Here is a 19,215-nt window from a genome sequence, read left to right as displayed (position 1 = left end):
GTCCTATTCAAGCTAAATTTCTAAAATAATGAACCTGTTTTCGGGTAGGTCCTCGGGTAATACTTTTCAGAAAAGTAACACAGTAAGTCATCAATAGTTTCAGTAATGTTCAAATCTGAGAAATCTTTAAAGTATATCAGGGATTATAGGGTTAAGATTATATTCGTGAAACAGACTTATTACCACTATGTAGTACAAAATAAGAGTACTTAAAAATCAAGAAACTTCTTAAATAATGAAAAAAATGCACACACGGATGCACTCAACATATATAGATTACACTTTTTAAACAGTTCGTGGTAACGAAATGTAGCGAGGAGCGACCCGGCTCAATAGTGAACGAAGCTCTAAAAAACGAAATCTTTATACTAATAGATACATCAAAAGAATCGAATTTTTATGCTGCATTTAAATATAGAAGTTTCATCAAATTTAACTTTACCCATCGAAAGTTAAGAGCCTGAGAAAATTTGTGATATTTTAGAAAATAGAGGGAAACACCCACTAAAATTCATAGAATCTTAACAAAAGTCACCCCATCAGATTCAGTGTATCAGAGAACCCTACTGTAAGAGTTTCAAGCTCCTATCTACAAAAATGTCGAATTTCGTAGTTTTTGCCGGAAGACCGATCACGGGTGCGTGTTTATTTGTTTTGTTGTTGTTGCCTTTTAAACTAGGGGTGACCGTGTCAACCCAATGATCCTGGAATGTCGCGAGAGGGCTCATTCTACCTGAAGTTCAAAGTTTTTGTACCCTTTTTAAGTGGTCAAAAAATTGGAGTGCACATAGGCCCTCTTCCACGCTCATTTTCCCCCCAAATCAACAGATCAAAATTTTGAGATGGCTATTTTGTTCAGCATAGTCGAAAAACTAAACAACTATGTCTTTGGGGATCACTTACTCCCCCACACACCCCGGGAGAGGGGCTGCAAGTTACAAACTTTGACCAGTGTTTACACACAGTAATGGGTATTGGGAAGTGTACAGATGTTTCAGGAGGATTTATTTAGTGTTGGGGGGGGGGGTTTGAGGGAAGAGGGCTAACTGGAAGGATCTTCCTTGAAAGAATTTTTCATGGGGAAAGAAATTCCGTGAAGGGGGCACAGGAGTTTCTAGCATTATTTTAAAAAACAATAAAAAAATAAATATAAAAAGTTTTTCAACTGGAAGTATGTAGCAGCTTTAAAACTTAAAACAAACAGAACTTATTACGCTATGAGGGGCTGATCTCCCCCTAAATACCTTGCTCTTTACGCTAAAGTATCTTTATTAATTTTAAGTATTTATTCTACGGTCTTTGTGATTCAGGTGTCATTCTTAAGGAATTGGGTCAAAATTTAAGCTTTAGTATAAAGAGCGAGGCATTAACGAGGGGGCAAACCCCCTCATATACGTGATAAGAATATATGAGATATAAAAGTTCGTTATGTAAGTTAATTCATAAGTTACGTATATTCTTTACTAATAAAATGTTTGTAAAAATTTTTAATTTCTAGTTGCCTTCTTAAGTAACCAAAAATCGGAGGGCAATTAGGCATCCTCCCCCTTTTTTTCTCAAAATCGTCCGATTAAAACTAAGAGAAAGCCATTTAGCCCAAAAAAAAATAATATGCAAATTTTGTTTAATTATTCATGTGCGGAGAGCCAAAATCAAACATGTATTCATTCAAAGAAGTTCAGAAATCAAATAAAAAAAAAATTTTTTTTAACGGATAGTAAGTAGCGACTTTAAAACTTAAAAGGAACAGAAATCACTCCACGTATGAAAGGGGTTGTACTCTCCTCAACGCCCCGCTTTTTATACTAAAGTTTTTTACTGTTTTATAAGTAGAATTGAGAGAAAGAGTCAAACGTTAGCGTATTGAACGGGACGTTGAGGAGGGAACAGCCCATTTCAGTCGCTGAGTAATCTCTGTTTGTTTTAAATTTGAATATCGCTCTTTACTTTCAGTTAAAAAAAACTAGTTTTTTATTTAATTATTTCAAGGAAGGGTATTTTATCTACATTGGTAATTTTAATTAAATAATATTCATAACCCCATAGTCCCCTGCTGTAAATTTACATATTTTCTAAACAATGTCAATAAATTTGTACTGGTAGCTTGTTCCATAAATGGATTTTGTATTGGGATTTCCGAGGTAGAGAATGAAAAACCAAAAATTATAAAAAGGTTCAAGCTCCTATCTACAAAGATGTGGAACTTCGTATTTTTGGCCAGAAGACCGATCACGGGTGCGTGTTTTTTTTTTTTTTTTTTTTTTTTGGGGGGGGGTCATTGTATTGACCAAGTGGTCCTAGAAAGAGGCAAGAGGACTCATTCTAACAGAAATAATAGGTTCTAGTGCCCTTCTTAAGTGACCAAAAAAATTGGAGGGCACCTAGGTTCCCTCCCATGTTCATTTTTTGCGAAAAATCAAAGGATCAAAATTTTGAGATAGCGATTTTGTTCAGCATTGTCGAAAAACAAAAAAATAATAACTATGTCTTTGGGGATGACTTACTCTCCCACAGTCCCCGGAGGAGGGGCTGCAAGTTACAAACTTTGACCAGTTTTTACATACTGAAATGGTTATTGGGAAGTGTACAGATGTTTTCAAGGAGATTTTTTTTTTTTTGGGGGGGGGGTGTTTGAGGGGAGGGGTATATGTGGGAGGATCTTTCCTTGGAAGAATATTTCATGGGGAAGAGTAATTCAATGAAAGGGGGACAGGATTTTCTAGCATTATAAAAAAAAAATGAAAAAATAAACATGACAAAGATGTTTCTACTGAAAGGAAGGATCAGCATTAAAACTAAAAACAAACAGAGATTATTGTGCATATGAGGGGTAATTTTCCTCCTAAATACCTCGCTCTTTATGCTAAAGTATTTTTAGTAATTTCAACTATTTATTCTGCGGCCTTTCTGATTCAGGGATCATTCTAATGAAATAGGACAAAATTTAAGCTTTAGTATAAAGAGCGAGGTATTAGCGAGGTGACAATCCCCCTCATATACATAATAAAAATATACGAATATAGAACTTCGTTACTTAAGTTAATTCTCAAGTTACGTAAGTTAATTCTTAAGTTACGTAAATTTTTTACTAATAAAAACGTTCGATAAAAATTAAGAGTTCTAGTTGCCTTTTTAAGTAACCGAAGAATTGGAGTGCAATAGGCCTGTTCCCCCACCCTTTTTTTCAAAATCGTCGGATCAAAACTAAGAGAAATCCATTTAGCCAAAAAAACAGAAATAATATGCAAATTTAATTTTAATAATTTATGTGCGGAGAGCCAAAATCAAGCATGCATTAATTCAAAAACGCCCAGAAATTAAATAAAAAAACTAGTTTTTTTAACCGATAGTAAGGAACGACATTAAAACTTAAAACGAACGGAAATTACTCCGTATATAAAAGGGGCTGTTCCATTCTCAACGTCCCGCTCTTTACGCTAAGGTTTCTTACTGTTTAATAAAGTAGAATTGAGAGAAAGTGTCAAACTTTAGCGTAAAGAGTGGAGCGTTGAGAAGGGAATAGCCCCTTTCATATGCGGAATAATTTCTGTTCGTTTTAAGTTGTAATGTCGTTCCTTATTGTAGTTAAAAAAATAGTTTTTTTATTTAATAATTCTAAGAATCGAAAATGAGACCTATAATGCGACAAGATGGGAATTTAAAATTTAATTGAATTTAAATTAAAAAAATCGAATTAAAACAAATTCATTTGCACCATATCTGGTCAAATAAGTCTCAAAAGAAACCTTAAGGGAATCTGATGTACATGTCTTACAGGATATTTATGTCTAAATATCCTGGTTTTGTGACCTATGTTCGACTTTTTTTACTACCTTAAACTTATTTAGCAATTCCTTGATGTCTCTTCCCTTAAAAAAAATTATTTCAACTTTACCGTTGTTTTTCCTTCAATGACATCGCAACAAAAACTAAAGGTGAAGGTAAATGGTACGACTTTGGACTTTAAAGTTCCTACTGGCGGTGCTAGTCTCTGCTAGGAAGTGCAATGGCGGGTTGGGGGCTAGCTATATTTGCTTTTGCATACTCTTTATCTATATCTTTCTCAGATCTCTCCAGGTACACATTTAGAGCTGGTTTATCTCTGGCTAGGTATAGGAATCGAGCCACTGACCCGTTCGAAACTAAAACAACCGGCAACACCAGGATTCGAAACCCTGTTCTCACGCCAAATAGATTTTAGATCGAGCGTGGTAACTTAGATCAAACTTTGACAAAGAATTAGAAGTAAGCTAATTGGCTTGTGACTTCTGAAAAGCTATGTGAATATCGTCCTAGTTTCAGAGGTCACATTGCCAAACGGTGTCACATTTGACTCTAAACATTAAGTTACACAGTCCACAAAAAATGGAGGGACGGTTAACCCCTATTCTATTATTGAACGCAAGTCTTAAGAAAATTGGGAAAGTCAGTGGATTTGCTTTCTTTGCGGAAAAGGTTATGGAGAGAGGAATCAAATCCTAGTATCTATTCAGTCGGAGGAATATATTTAAACTACGCATGTGACTAGGCTGTATAATGGAATTTTATTCCCAAATCATTATAAACCATTTTTATAGTGAAGTAAAAGATTATATTGACATTATACTATTAGGCAGTTTATGTAAATCTCAATTTTGTTTTTTGCCCTCGCCCAGTGGGTTTCGGCACTATATCATACGGAGGATTCGCCAGAAAAAAATTTCAGTGAATCAACTCTAAAAAATTAAATGTATCAAACTAAGGATAGACAGAAGGCTGCAATATCAGTTTTTTTTTGTTTTTTTTTATTCCTATATTCACAGCGCCAGGTACTTAAAAGTATTTGATATAACGCTTTTTGTTTATATCTTTCCAAAACCTCGAGGTTTAAATGTTTGTTGAGCCTGCTTACCTAGAAGTCAAAAGAGGTATTTGCAGGATACCTGTAAATACCTCAATTGCTCAGTTCTATTGCTCGGTTCCTGGCGTGTTTTCTTTTAGACAATTAGACCGAGTAGTACCTACGCTTCTGCTTTTTCGGTTGGACAAAGGGGGGAGGACGATGCGATAGAGCTCGTCTGAGGGGGGTAAATTCATGTAATTTTAGAAAACAGCCATCGACGCTGCATCAAACCTTTCATTGAGAGGCTGGAGTGAGTCATGTGTAGAGGCACAGCCCACCCTGTTTACCCTATTCTGGATCTTCTGGACAATTCCTGAAAGTTTTAAGGATTTTTGTTCAGTTTTGAAGCATTGTAAATACAAAAGTTAAATTTTAGCATAAAAGCAAAGTGTGGATTAAAAAGAATATTTAAGTGAAAATAAATAAAAACCAACTATAATATTAATTGCGTAAAATTCGAGAAAAAAATTAGAATTTAAATAATCAGTAATTAACCTATATAATAAAGGTTTTGATACTTTCCAACATCTTACGGTCTACTGTGACTAATGTTTCTCATTGACTAACCATTGGCTGCAGTGACTAATGCTTACCATTGCTTCAGAATAAATCCTCTCCCTTGTACTAATCTCATTGACTAATCATCAGTGTTTCCACTTTCTCATTTTTTAAATCCCTAATAAAGAGCTGAACAATCCCTAGAAATCCCCATCTTCAGTTCCAAAATCCCTAAAAATCTCATATTTTCTAATTACTCCCTGAACCACTTCTCCCTATCTTATTTCACCCGTACCATTGAAAGGCAACATATTTTGCTTCTTAGATTGAAGTCTAGCTATCACTACCATAATAGAATGTCTTATCATGCCGTTTAAAGTGTTGTTTAATCATCAGCTAAATACAAATAGCTTCAAATATACTTCAAATAATAATAAGCAAATAGAAAAGAAAATGTAATACTGTAATGTAGATTACAGTACAAGATGTTTAATACTGTTCAATCGTAACTTGTAAAACGTAATCAGACCTTATCTTTCCCTGATGTGTCTTCAACATTTTTTGTATGGTGGCTGAAGCTTTCACCGTTCTCATGTGGTGAAGTAACTAATCATCTTCACATTCCACACTTTCTTGAGCCCTTTTCATTCCATATTTTGTTTTTAGAATCCCCCGCAAAGTTTATGTTTTCAATTTATTCTGACGGTCAGTTTTTACTACTTTTACAGCACTGAAAAACCTCTCAACATCGACATTTGAAAATGGAACAGTGGAAATAAATAATACTGCCGGTTTCAGGTTAGGATACAAATTCTGTTCCGGCAGCATTTTTTTTCACCAATACCGAACACCAGCAGGTCACAGCATCCATTGTTTTGACGTTTTCAATATCGATGAGGCTCTGCCTCCTCCACTCCTGCTCGGTTTTGGTTCCGTCCGTCCCATGGGATCCGGCCATAATTCCTAACAAAAGGTAGCAGAGAGGCAGGTTGAAGTGATTGAGCTGACACTGGGTCAACCATTTCAGCATATTTGTAAATGTCGTCTTCGAAATGGAAACTTTTCTGTATCTGGCCTACTGGTTTGATATGGAACGCCTGTGCAGTTTGAGAACTACTTTGATTGAATCAAAGGGGATGACGGTATCTGACCTTGACGTACAGAGGGAATCTGGTCCGTTCGGACCCAAGTAAACGCTTTCAGGGGGAAGTTAAAACTTCCGATTGTTCACATCGATTTCTAAAGCGTTAGTTGATTCCACATAGTCCTTCTGCAGGAAGCTTAAGGCTGAGACCAATGTTTTAAGCTTTGTTTATACCCCAAACTAGAAATATTTTGGTTTCAAGAGCTCAAATTGTACTTAAATTTGAATTTGCGACAGAAGTGATTGTTATATTTGTAAAGAACATAAAAAAAAGACATCGAGTGGTATGTTCATTTTATTTGTAAGTAAAAAAAATGAACAACAAAAAATTTACCAATTATAGTATGAAGGTTTATGATTTTCCCCTGGGTACGTAGGCTTGCCAAAAACACACAATCCATTTATTCCTACATGTGCCATTGTTTTTAAAAAATGGCTGTCAGTTTGTTTGTCTGTTAAAAACTAGGGTAACGAAACGGTAAGAGAGGTGTTCGAATAGTTACAGCCTACCTCTATTATTCACGTCAGTACTTATAAAGTTGGCCCCAAGTTCGAGTTCAAGTTTTTTTTTGATTTTACACAAAAATCGTAAACATCATACAAGTACTGTGGAGAAAAAGAATCGTACATGCAATGCTTGTCAAAAAAATTTACTACAGTAAGAACAACTACGTACCCTATAAAACTATCAAAATATATTATAGCTTTATTTATCTGACCTGTAAAAAAATGACATGCTGTCTACCAAATAATCTTATGAAGAAACAACCCAAAAATGACAAACCTTATGTCTTCATTAATCGAGAACACTCCAAGCTGAAATTATTGTTTGAAGCCCACATCAGCATGGAACTGTTTCAAACAGTTCTTTGTTGCTAGTTTGTTACTGAGGACTCCTGTACATCTCAAAATCTGTGTGGTGTTAAAAATTTTTAAGCAACTGAAGAAGTTCTTCTCTGTAATTCCAAGTTCAATTCGCAAGGAAACAGATCCTAAATCGAATTATCCTGCTTCTCTGATCAAGAAGATGATGATGATGAACAAATTAAAGGAAAACCCCCAAAAATTTCCCTAAAAGTCCATGGGAGAGGAAAAATCCCTTGAAAATCCCCAAATTCCTAAAAAAAACTCTCGCCCCTAAAAGACTTAAGAAATCCCCATTTTAGGGGGAAAATCCCCATAGTGGAAACACTGCTAATCATCGGCTACAGTGAATAATGTTTCTCATTGCTTCAGAATAAATCCTCTCCCTTGGAGTAGTGTACCGCGTCTTACCCAATTGGTCGATGCCAGGTATAATAAGCGTCAGCAGGTCGAATGCTTGTGATCTTAACAGTTTGGCGTGAATTTTTTACATATTTGTTCAACAAAAAGAAGAGAAAAATTTAAAAATAAGCTATTTGAGGAACACCAGGTCTAGTCGAAACTTATTTTAATGCATTAGAAATTATTGCATTGTAGAGAAGTAGATATAAACAAGTGACAGATAATCTAAAGCCCATTGTAAACGAGTAAGTTCAAAAACAGATTGAAGGGGACCCATAATTTGTGCAAGTGCCATTCAATAGTGAATTTTGGCCAATATTTTCCTGTCAGTAATCTAAAAAAATAGTTCAGAGCTTTAAATATTCGACTACACGTCGCAACCGATCGTATTGGCGGCGCACCAGCGTGCTGTCGGTTTTCAGTACCGCTTTGAGAAGTGCTCTTAATTCTACTTTTTATTTTTTATTTTCTACTTAATTCTACTTTTTTTAATTCTACTTTTTAATTCTAACTTAAATCTACTTTTATTGGCGGCGCACCAGCGTGCTGTCGGTTTTCAGTACTGCTTTGAGAAGTGCTCTTAATTCTACTTTTTATTTTTTCTTTTCTACTTAATTCTACTTTTTTTAATTCTACTTTTTAATTCTAACTTAATTCTACTTTTATTGGCGGCGCACCAGCGTGCTGTCGGTTTTCAGTACCGCTTTGACAAGTGCTCTTAATTCTACTTTTTATTTTTTCTTTTCTACTTAATTCTACTTTTTTTTAATTCTACTTTTTAATTCTAACTTAATTCTACTTTTATTGGCGGCGCACCAGCGTGCTGTCGGTTTTCAGTACCGCTTTGACAAGTGCTCTTAATTCTACTTTTCAAAACAATGCAAAATTTAGCGTAAAGAGCGGGGTGGTGATGAGGGGACAGCCTCTTTCATATATGAAATAATTTTTGTTCGCTTAATATTTTAATGTCACTCCTTACTTTCAGTTAAAAAAGCTTGTTTTTATTTAGTTTTTTAGCGTAAAGAAGGGGGCTTAAGTAATGGTTTTGGAGCTTTGGCACTTCTGGAAAAGGTAAAAGATTTACTAGGTGTTTTCGAGAGTAATTGTCTATGGATTTTTTTTGGTGCCCAGCTGACTGAACGTATTTCAAACAGTAGGCTTTACAAAAAGTGTCGTTTAATCCCGCTTTCTATGACCATAATAAGAGAAACGTTGTTTCTCGAGGAAAGAGCAGCAAACACAGGTTTTTCATTTGAAGATTGCTACTTGCATCGAAAATCAATATATATTAGGCTGCTGCATGCTGAGCGCCAGGGCTCGGTCTCAAAGTCGGTGATGGATTTTACTTTCTAAAAACCGGGGTATTGACATTTTTGGCCCCAAAAACCATCTAAATAGGTTGCAAATTTAAGAAAAAATTTGTATTTTTTCCATATTGGTTGTATCGAGCCTATGGTGACGCCATGACATAAAGAAGAATCTCACATTGACTGCGGTTAGAAAACAAGTGACACAGAGAATCAATATATACAAGCCTACCACGCAGCCGTGCTGGGGCCCAGCCTCAAATTTAGCTATATAGTTGTTCTTTTCGTAAAACCAGCACATATACATTTCTGGACACAAACAATCTAAACAGGTCACATCCTTAAGGAATATATATATATATATATATATATATATATATATATATATATATATATATATATATATATATATATATATATATATATAATATATATATAATATATATATATATATATATATATATATATATATATATATATATATATATATATATATATATATATATAATATATATATAATATATATATATATATAATATATATATATATATATATATATATATATATATATATATATATATATATATATATATATATATATATATATACATCGACCAAATCGGAATGTCCAAATTAATGCATAGTCGTCACTAATAATTGTAAGAAGTTTTAAATTTTCAAGCAAAAAAAGTACCGCAAATCTAACGAAATATTTCCAAGGGATTACCTCCGATTAGGGCTCCTCAATATAATACCACCTGCCGAATGGGTTTCGACGCACTAGACTCCATAATCGGCAAGGTGGAGTGTCTACCAAAAAGCTTGTTTATGGTATTCCTATCATAAATAAAACTTGTGAAATACATGCCTACTACAAAAATTATAAGAAAAACAAGTTTTTCAACTGGAAATAAGGAGCAATATTAAAACTTCAAACGAACAGAAATTATTGCGTATATGAATCGGGTTTCCCCCTCCTCAACACCCATCAAATGTTACCCATCAAATGTTACGAGCCTGAGAAAATTTGCCTTATTTTAGAAAATAGGGAAAACACCCTCTAAAAGACAAAGAATCTTAACGAAAATTGCACCATCAGATTAAATGTATCAAATAACCCTGTTGTAGAGGTTTCAAGCTTCTATTAACAAAAATGTAGAATTTTGTATTTTTTGCCAGAAAACAGATTACGGATACGTGTTTTTTGTGTTTTTTTTTTCAGGGGTGATCGTATCGACCCAATTGTCCTAGAATGTCGTATGAGGAATCATTCTAACGAAAATTAAAAGTTCTATTGCCCTTTTTAAGTGACAAAAAAATTGGAGCGCGCCTAGGCATCCTCCCACGCTTATTTGTTTCCATAAGTCACTGGATCAAAATTTTGAGATAGCCATTTTGTTCAACATAGTCGAACAACCTAATAATCATGTCTTTAAGGACGACTTAATCCCCTACAGTCCCATAGATGAGGGGCTGTAAGTTACAAACTTTTATCATTGTTTACATACAGTAATGGTTATTGGGACGTGTACAAACGTTTTCAGGGGGAGTTTTCACGTTAATGGGGGGGGGGGTCGGGAAGGGGTTCTGGAAGGGGGTTACATGGGATAATTTTTAAATGGAGGAATTCATCATGAAGAAAGAAAATTTTCATGAAGGGGCCGCAGGATTTTCGAGCATTATTTAAAAAAACAAAAAAAAAACAATGAGAAAATAACTAAAACAAAAAAGTTTTTTTCAGGTGGAAGTAAGGAGCAGCATTAGAACCTAATACAAACAGAAGGTATTACGTATATAAGGCGCTTCGTCTCCCCCAAAATACCTCACTCCTTACACTAAAGTATTTTAGTAATTTCAATTATTTTTCTAACAGCCTTTGTGATTCAGGGGTCATTCTTGATGAATTGGGACCAAATTGAAGCTTTAGTGTAAAGAGCGAGGTGTTGGAGAGGGGGAGAACACCCTCATATACGTAATAAAAATGTAAAATATAGAATGCCGTCACGTAAGTTAATTTGTACGTTACGTATATTTATTACTAAAAAAAACGTTCGAAAAAAAATAAAAAGTTCTAGTTGCCTTTTTAAGTAACCAAAAATTGGAGAGCAACTAGGCCTCCTTCCCCACCTCTTTTTTCATCAAAATTGTCCGATCAAAACTATGACAAAGCCATCTAGCCAAAAAAAATAATATGGATATTTCGTTTTAATTATTCAGGTGCCGTGAGCCAAAATCAAAACATGCATTAATTAAAAAAACCTTCAGAAATTAGATTTTTTAAAATCAAGTTTTTTAACTACAAGTAAGGAGTAGGTAGGTAGGTAGGTAAATTTTTATTTAAAACCTTTATGTCATATACAAATCAATTAATCACAAAAATGCCGTTCTGGCCTGTAATAGCAACTACATTCATGTTACTTCAATCATCAATAATACTAACTCATATAAAAAAAAGAAAACAAAATGTATGTATATACACATACAAACATACACACACATACACGTATAATAAATATATATATATATATATATATATATATATATATATATATATATATATATATATATACATATATACACTTACAAATACACATACAAATATACATACATTACTCCAAATAATTACTCAGACCGGAAAAATTCTAGATAGCCCACTCTCATTGAATACGCTTCCCTTCACTATCCTGATCATTTATCATTCAAAAAATGCATTTTTAACCGGTGCTTAAGCTGTGGGAGACTCTCTGACTCCCTTATATACTCTGGGAATGCATTCCAAATTGTTGTGCCGATGTGTCTTGTCACATGTCCCGATTGCATTGTATTCCTCACCTCATTAATCAGATCATTTCCATGTAAGGTAAAATACTGATGGTAAAACGAATTATGTTTAAAATAATTTCTAAAAACTTCAGGTCCTAAATTATTCAAGCATTGAAAAGCAAATATACCTATCTGCATATCTCTAATTTGACCTACATTTAGTAAATTCAACTTTTTAAATATACTTAACGTACTATCAGTTCCTCGGTGATAATTTCCGATAATACGAACAGCTTTATTTTGCTGAACCTGTACTCTTTTATTTATTTGTGTAAAAATTACTTGCCCATATTATACATCCATAATTAATATAAGACTATACTAACGAATGGTACAATGAAAGCATTACTTTAGTTGGAAAAAAATATTTGAGTTTACACAGCATCCCAACACCTCTTGAAACTTTGCATGAAATCACATCACTATGTCTTTTCCAGCTGAGTTTATTGTCCACTATAAATCCCAGATATCGAGTTTCTTGAACTTCTGCTAGAGTATTTCCATTATATATAGCTCCTGGAGAAGTGGTAGGCGCTGTTCCTATTCTAGTGAATGTAAAAAAATTTGTTTTGGTTGTATTTATTGCAAGCCGACTTAGAGAGACGAATGTATGCAGTCCTTTTAATGCTTCATTAGCATTATCAGTAAGTTCATTGAGAGTCTTTCCTGTAACTGAAAGTGCAGCATCATCTGCAAAGGAAGAAATTTTGGCTCGTGGTATGTAAAACCGCATACTATCACAATATATAAGGTATAATAGCGGAACCAAGACTGAACCCTGTGGAACTCCACAAGTAATTGGATAACATTTAGAAATCGAACAATCTAATATCACTTTTAAAAACCTTCCATTCAAATAAGATTCAAACCATTTGAAACATTCATCCTTTATTCCTAGGCAACGTCATCTTTTCAATAAAATGCTAAAATCTACTGTATCAGAAGCTTTTTTAAAATCTATTAAAATCGACATACAAAAATTCCTTTTATCTAGTTCACTATTTACGGTATCCATCAGGTCCTCCAGAGCATGTACAGTTGAATGAGCTGTCCTGAAACCAAATTACGTCTCGGATAAAAAGCCACATTTCAATAAATACTCATAAAGTCTTTTATGCATTTCTTTTTCATAAATTTTTGACAAAACTGGTAAAATCGATATGGGTCTCCAGTTTGAGATGTCGGTAAGTGATCTTGCCTTTGGCAGCGGGAAAACTTTTGCTAGCTTTAATGGACGAGGATATATATTACAAACATAGTATTTAACAAAATTCTTACTTTAGCGTAAATAGTGAGGGACAGACGAGGGAAAGAGGCTCCCTCATATACGTAATATGAAGGGGTTTGCCTCCTCGTTAATACCTCGCTCTTTACCTTAAAGTTCGAATTTTTTTACAATTCTTAAAGAATGCCCCCTGAATCCCAAAAGCCATTGGATTAGAATAAATCGCTCGTTTTAAAATTACTAAAATTACTTTAGTGTAAACAGCAAGGTATTGACGAGGGGGCAAATACCCTCATATACGTAATAATTTCTGTTCGTCTTAAGTCTTAAAGTTGCTCTCAACTTCCAGTTGAAAGAACTTGTTTTTCAAATTAAATTTTTGATTGTTTTTTTTTTTAATAAGTCTGGGAAATCCAGCTCCCCCTTTATGGAAATTATCTTCCCCGTGAAAAAACTCATCCATGAAAAGATCTTTCTTCATAACCTTCTCCCCTGAACATCCCCCCCCCCTACACGAAGAAATCCTCCTGATTTTCCAATTTTTGGTCATTTAAGAAAGCCATTAGAACTTGATGAAACTTATATAATTCAAAACCAGCATAAAAATCCAATTCTTTTGACGCACCTATTTGTATCAAAATTTCATTTTTTAGAGCTTCGGTTACTATTGAGTTGGGTTGCTCCTTACTTATTGTTCATTGCCTTATATATATATATATATATATATATATATATATATATATATATATATATATATATATATATATATATATATATATATATATATATATATATATATATATATATATATATATACATATGGTAATGTGAACCCGGCAGCAGGCTTGTATATATTGAAATTTATTGTCACTAGTCTTCTAAATGCAGCCTCTTCTTGATGCTATGGCGCTACCACATTTTAAATAAAACCACCCTGAGAAAAATAAAAAGTCTTTTTTTGAAGCTGCAACCTATTTAGATCGTTTCTCACCAAAAATTTCAATCTGCCAGTTTCAAGAAAAGGGCACTATGTAGCTGGCTTCGCGGCCGGACTCTGGCACGGCTACGCGGCAGGCTTGTATTAATTGATTATCATTGTCGCTTGACTTTCAACTGCTGACAATGTGAGCCTCTTCTTGGTGTCAGGTGTCAACATAGGTTCGGAAAAACAACCCTTGGAAAAATAGAAATTGTTGCTTAGAGTTGTGACCTGTTTGAATCGTTTTTGTGACCAAAAATGAAATTGCCGATTTTAAGATAAAAAAAACTATGTAGCCGATTTCGATGCCGAGTCCCAGCACTTGGAACGTGACAAGCTTGTATATATTGATTCTTTTAGTTATGAGCAACCCTAAAATGAATCAGCTTTGTTAGCTACTCTTTCATCAGAAAAATGGATGGCTCCACGGGGAATACATATAACGTTGAAAGGTTCCTATGACTTGTCACTTTCATTTTTGACACGTTCTGATTATAAATGTCACTTGCAATTCATGTTACCACGTATCTTGTAACCGCATATATCTTTGTTCTAGCAGTAACCTATCTTTTGACAGTATATTTCATTGTTCTTCACTTTTATTTTTGGCTTGTTTCAATTCTTGCTGCCGCTTATCCATCTTCTAACCGGGTATTTCTTTCTTCTTCACTTTTTTTCCAAAATATATATTTAGTACCAGGCCCTGGCATGGCTACATGATAGGCTTGTATATCTAATACTTGTCTTCACTTGTCATTATACTTGTCACTTGTCTTCTAACAGAGGCTGCTGTCCCAGTGAAGCAGAACGTTGATTTACATCATTCTCCGCTTCTTGAACTTATGGCATCTTCACTTTAATTTTTGACACGTTCTAAATCTAGATTCACGTGTCATCTAACTGCATTTTTTATTTATTCTTCATTTCGGACTTTCATTACTTTCGACAATGTTTTTAATTCCGTTTGCCTTAGCTGCTCGGATTGATCTTAGATGTCCCGGTTGTTCATTTTGATGCATTGGAAAATCACGTTTTTCTGGTCACCTGCTTGACTTGTCATGTTTGATCGCTTATAAATTTATTATTGTCCAAACGAATTATGATTTTTAACAATTGTAAATTTTTGTTATTTGGGTCACTCTATAGGCATTGTTTTACTTATTATACAAAATCAACGATACACAATTGGAAATCCTCGCTATGGAACAGATATTGTTTTATGCTTAGTTAAACTTATTGCGCTTTATTTTTTCTAAGATTAACGTACTAGACAAGTAGTATGTTCGAATGTTTAAATTGTTATTTGGAAATTTTTCCAATTGCCATTTTTTCAAAGCTATCGTGCCAAAATCAAAAACTGATTGGATATTACAAGGGCTTTTTTCACGTTCGATTGACTCATAATACTTGGAATCTTATGCTTAGCTAAGTTTCGTGTGTAAATTTGCACGTGTCATATATACTAAAAACAATAGTACCACTCTTTAGGCAGAAATAACGTATTTATGCTATTGAAATATGCGTATGAATATGACTTCACTCATATGAATTTATTTTCCTAAATTAGAAGCATTAACGAGTTTTCTCAAAGTCGTGACGTATCTAGATCACTTTTTTTCAGGCCAGAAAGTCTAAGACTGCCACTATTCAAAAAAAAAAAAAAAACTTGGAGCTGTTTTCGAGAAAAAATTCATAGATACACATAGAGTTACTGCTCCTTTAAAGAGACTAAATTAAAAAAAAAACAAGTTTTTTTTACTGAAAGTAAGGAGCGACATTAAAACTTATAAGGAACAGCAATTACTCCGTATATGAAAGCGGCTTTTCCTCCTCAACATCCTACTCTTTACGCTAAAGTTTGACTGTTTCTCTTAACTCTACAATTTTAAATTAGTAAGAAACTTTAGCGTAAAGAGGAGGACTTTGAGGAGGAAACACCCTTTTCATATATGGAGTAATTTCTGTTCGTTTTAAGTTTTAATGTCGCTCCTTACTTTTAGTTAAAAAACTTTTTAACTTTAAAAAAAAAATTACTAAGAATATTTTAGCGTGAAGAGCAAGGTATTAACGAAGAGGTGAACCCCTCATATGCATAATAATTAATGTTCGTCCTAAGTTTTACTGCTGCTCCTTTTTTCAGTTGAAGAAACTTTTCATATTTATTTTTTCATTGTTTTTTTAAATAATGCTAGAAAATCCTGTGCCCCCTTCATTGAAATTTTCTTTCCCCATGACAAAATCCTACATGGAAGGATCCTCCGACGTAACCCCCATCAACTTCTACCCCTACCCAATAGTCTGTACACTTCCCAATAACCATTACTATATGCAAGCACTGGTCAAAGTTTGTAACTTGCAGCCCCTCCTATGGCGACTGTAGGGGAGTAAGTCGTCCTTAAAGACATAGTTATTAGGTTTTTTGCCTATAATGAATAAAATGGCTATCTCAAAATTTTGATCCGGTGACATCGGGGAAAAAATGAGCATGGGGGGGGGGGGCTAGGTGCCGTCCAATTTTTTGTCAGTTAAAAAGGGGACTAGAATTGTTAATTTCCATTAGAAAGAGCCCTCTTGCAACATTCTAGAACCACTGAGTTGATACGATCACCCCTGGGGAAAAAAAAAACAAAAAAAAACAAATAAACACGCATCCGTGATTTGTCTTCTGGCAGAAAATGCGAAATTCCACGTTTTTGTACAGAGGAGCTTGAATAGGGTTTTCTGATACGCTGAATGATATGGTGTGATTTTTGTTTAAGATTTTTTTACTTTTAGGGGGTGGTTCCCCCTATTATCTGAAATAAGGTAAATTTTCTCTGGCTCAAAGACTAAACTTGATGAAATTTATATATTTAAAATCAGCATTAAAATTTGATTCTTTTAATATAACTATGTGTATCAAAATTCCATTTTTTAGTTTCGACTACTATTGAGCCGGGTCGCTGCTTACTAGAGTTCATTATCATGAACTGTTTGATAAGATAAATATAAACATACATCCTAATAGGTAGAGTAGTATTTTGGGGTATCTTTAGCCTCCCTTAGAGTTAAAGGTAGTGTTTGTAAATTGTATCTCTGAAAAAATAACTTTAATTAAAACGGTAATTTTATTATTGTTTTAATTCATAAATATTAAGTTTTAAGTGTATTGAAACGCTCCATGAATAATTTTGGCGGATGCTAACGTTACGATTTAAGATGATTTCCTGGCTGATTCACCCACTGAGAACAAAAAGGAACTACACTGTCACGAGCTCAAGTCTCACAGTTCTTAAACTACACCCACTGATTAAAATTTGTCTCATATATCAGCTAGTTGTATGTCTCACCGTATCCGCTGCTAAAGGGCAATCACATGTAATAATACAAAAGCTTTTTTATCTTCATTTTTTTTTATCAGAAAAACTTGCTTTCCGCATTATTCTTATCATGAGATTGTTTAGTTACCTAGTGAGTAGAGGAGTGATACGATAAATGGATTTAGATGGACCAATGTCTTTGTATTCGTCATCAATGTCTTTACATTCAGCTTCAAGTGAAATTAGTATACCAAGCGCTGTAAAGCGTCGAGATAAGAAGAAGGAACGAAATGGAAGAGAAAGTTTTCGGCATAGTTTTCTTAACGCCGCAGACGCTTTGCAATGGTTCAAAGACTCAACAAAGAGCAGCAAAGAGAAGAAAAAACAATCTCCGGCTACTCCACCTGCCAAGATGTTGACGCCACCGATAGTTCCATATTCCAAAACTGATGAAATCGACTTGCCTGAAGGCTATAGACCTCCCTCGATCCTCTTCATTTCAGATACGGACGAAGATGTCCTTGACAGTGTTATAAATAACAAAAACTCCAAATCAGAAGCGGATTTACATTTACATATAGCAACTCTGTCCATAGCCGAATGCATCAAAGAAGAAATCGCAGTGGAATTTTTTTTTGATTATTCAGACAGTTGTGAATATACTAAAAAAGATGTTGGTATTCAGACAGATAGCACAATTAAACAAAGGAATATTCTAAGAAATTTTGACCCTAAAATTAGCGGTCAAGATGGAGTTCCATCATATCGACGGCTTGCTATTAAGCGAAAGCCAAGTACCGAGAAGCAAGGGCTTCGCAACAGAATAAAATATTCACCAATAGCATACGGTAAATCAGCTTCAACTAGCAGCAGTGATGATGATACATCTCCAAAAGACTTAAGCACTAAAATAAGTGGTACCTTCTCGGAAGACTTAATCGCTAAAACTACCCTTGATACGGTCTTGAATGAGCAACATAACCTAATAGTTCCATGCTTATCTGCAAATCACAGGTAGGTTGTTATCCATCCCACTAATCCACATTTCTTGATTTAAAAGGTTCATTATAGAGCTATCGGATTATCAAAGCTGTATCCAGGAGGAGGGTAGGGGATTTGAACTCCTTCCCCCCAATGTTGGTCTGACTTGTAAGAACATGTATATATAAGAATTTCTGATGCGTTTTTGAATATTTTTTTTTTGTGTAGACCCCCTCGAAAAAAATAGCCCACCAAACAAAATCTTGGATACACCCCTACTCGAGATTACATATGGTCAAATTTTTACAAAACCTTCTCTACTTTTGCTACACAACAGTCCTAAAAATTGAGATCGAAGAAGATTTTCATAGGTAAGAAACAATCAAAAGGCTAGCAGAGTTAAATCAAACAGTTTGTGGTAACGAATTGCAGTAAGGAACTACCCGGCTCAACAGTAGCCGAAACTCTAAAAAACGGAATTTTCGTGCCAATAGTTACGTAAAAGATTTGCTTCTTAATGCTGATTTTAAACATATAAGTCTTATCAAGTCTAGTCTTATCCTTCAAAAGTTATGAGCCTGATAAAATTTGCCTTTATTAAAAAATAGGGGGAAACGCTCCTTAAAATCTTAATCCTTAAGATCTAGAATCATAGAATCTTAGCGAAAATCACACCATCAGATTCAGCACATCAAAGAGCCCTACTATAGAAGTTTCAAGCTCATATCTACAAAAATGTGGAATTTTCTAAAAAAAATTTCCAGAAGACAGATCACGGATGCATGTTTATTTACTTTTTTTTTTGTTTTTC

At 34.3% G+C, this 19,215-nt stretch overlaps 1 protein-coding gene across 2 annotated transcripts in view; it reads left to right on the top strand.

Annotated features, from left to right (window-relative positions):
* The window catches only part of LOC136042256 (prickle planar cell polarity protein 3-A-like), a 236,940-nt gene that overhangs the window by 38,988 nt on the left and 178,737 nt on the right, over positions 1–19,215 (top strand). The window contains exon 1 of one of the 2 annotated variants that reach the window (XM_065727201.1): positions 17,571–18,437. The exons of the other annotated variant lie outside the window; for it this stretch is intronic. Coding sequence (XP_065583273.1) covers positions 17,599–18,437 — 839 coding nt within the window. The 5' untranslated portion in view covers positions 17,571–17,598. Of the gene's footprint in view, positions 1–17,570; positions 18,438–19,215 lie in introns of those variants that run through there. 2 annotated transcript variants of the gene reach the window in all.

Source organism: Artemia franciscana, unplaced genomic scaffold (assembly GCF_032884065.1).
Source record: "Artemia franciscana unplaced genomic scaffold, ASM3288406v1 PGA_scaffold_89, whole genome shotgun sequence".
Lineage (NCBI taxonomy): Eukaryota > Metazoa > Arthropoda > Branchiopoda > Anostraca > Artemiidae > Artemia > Artemia franciscana.
Note: the sequence above shows the minus strand (reverse complement) of the source record. Positions and strands in the feature narration are given on the sequence as shown.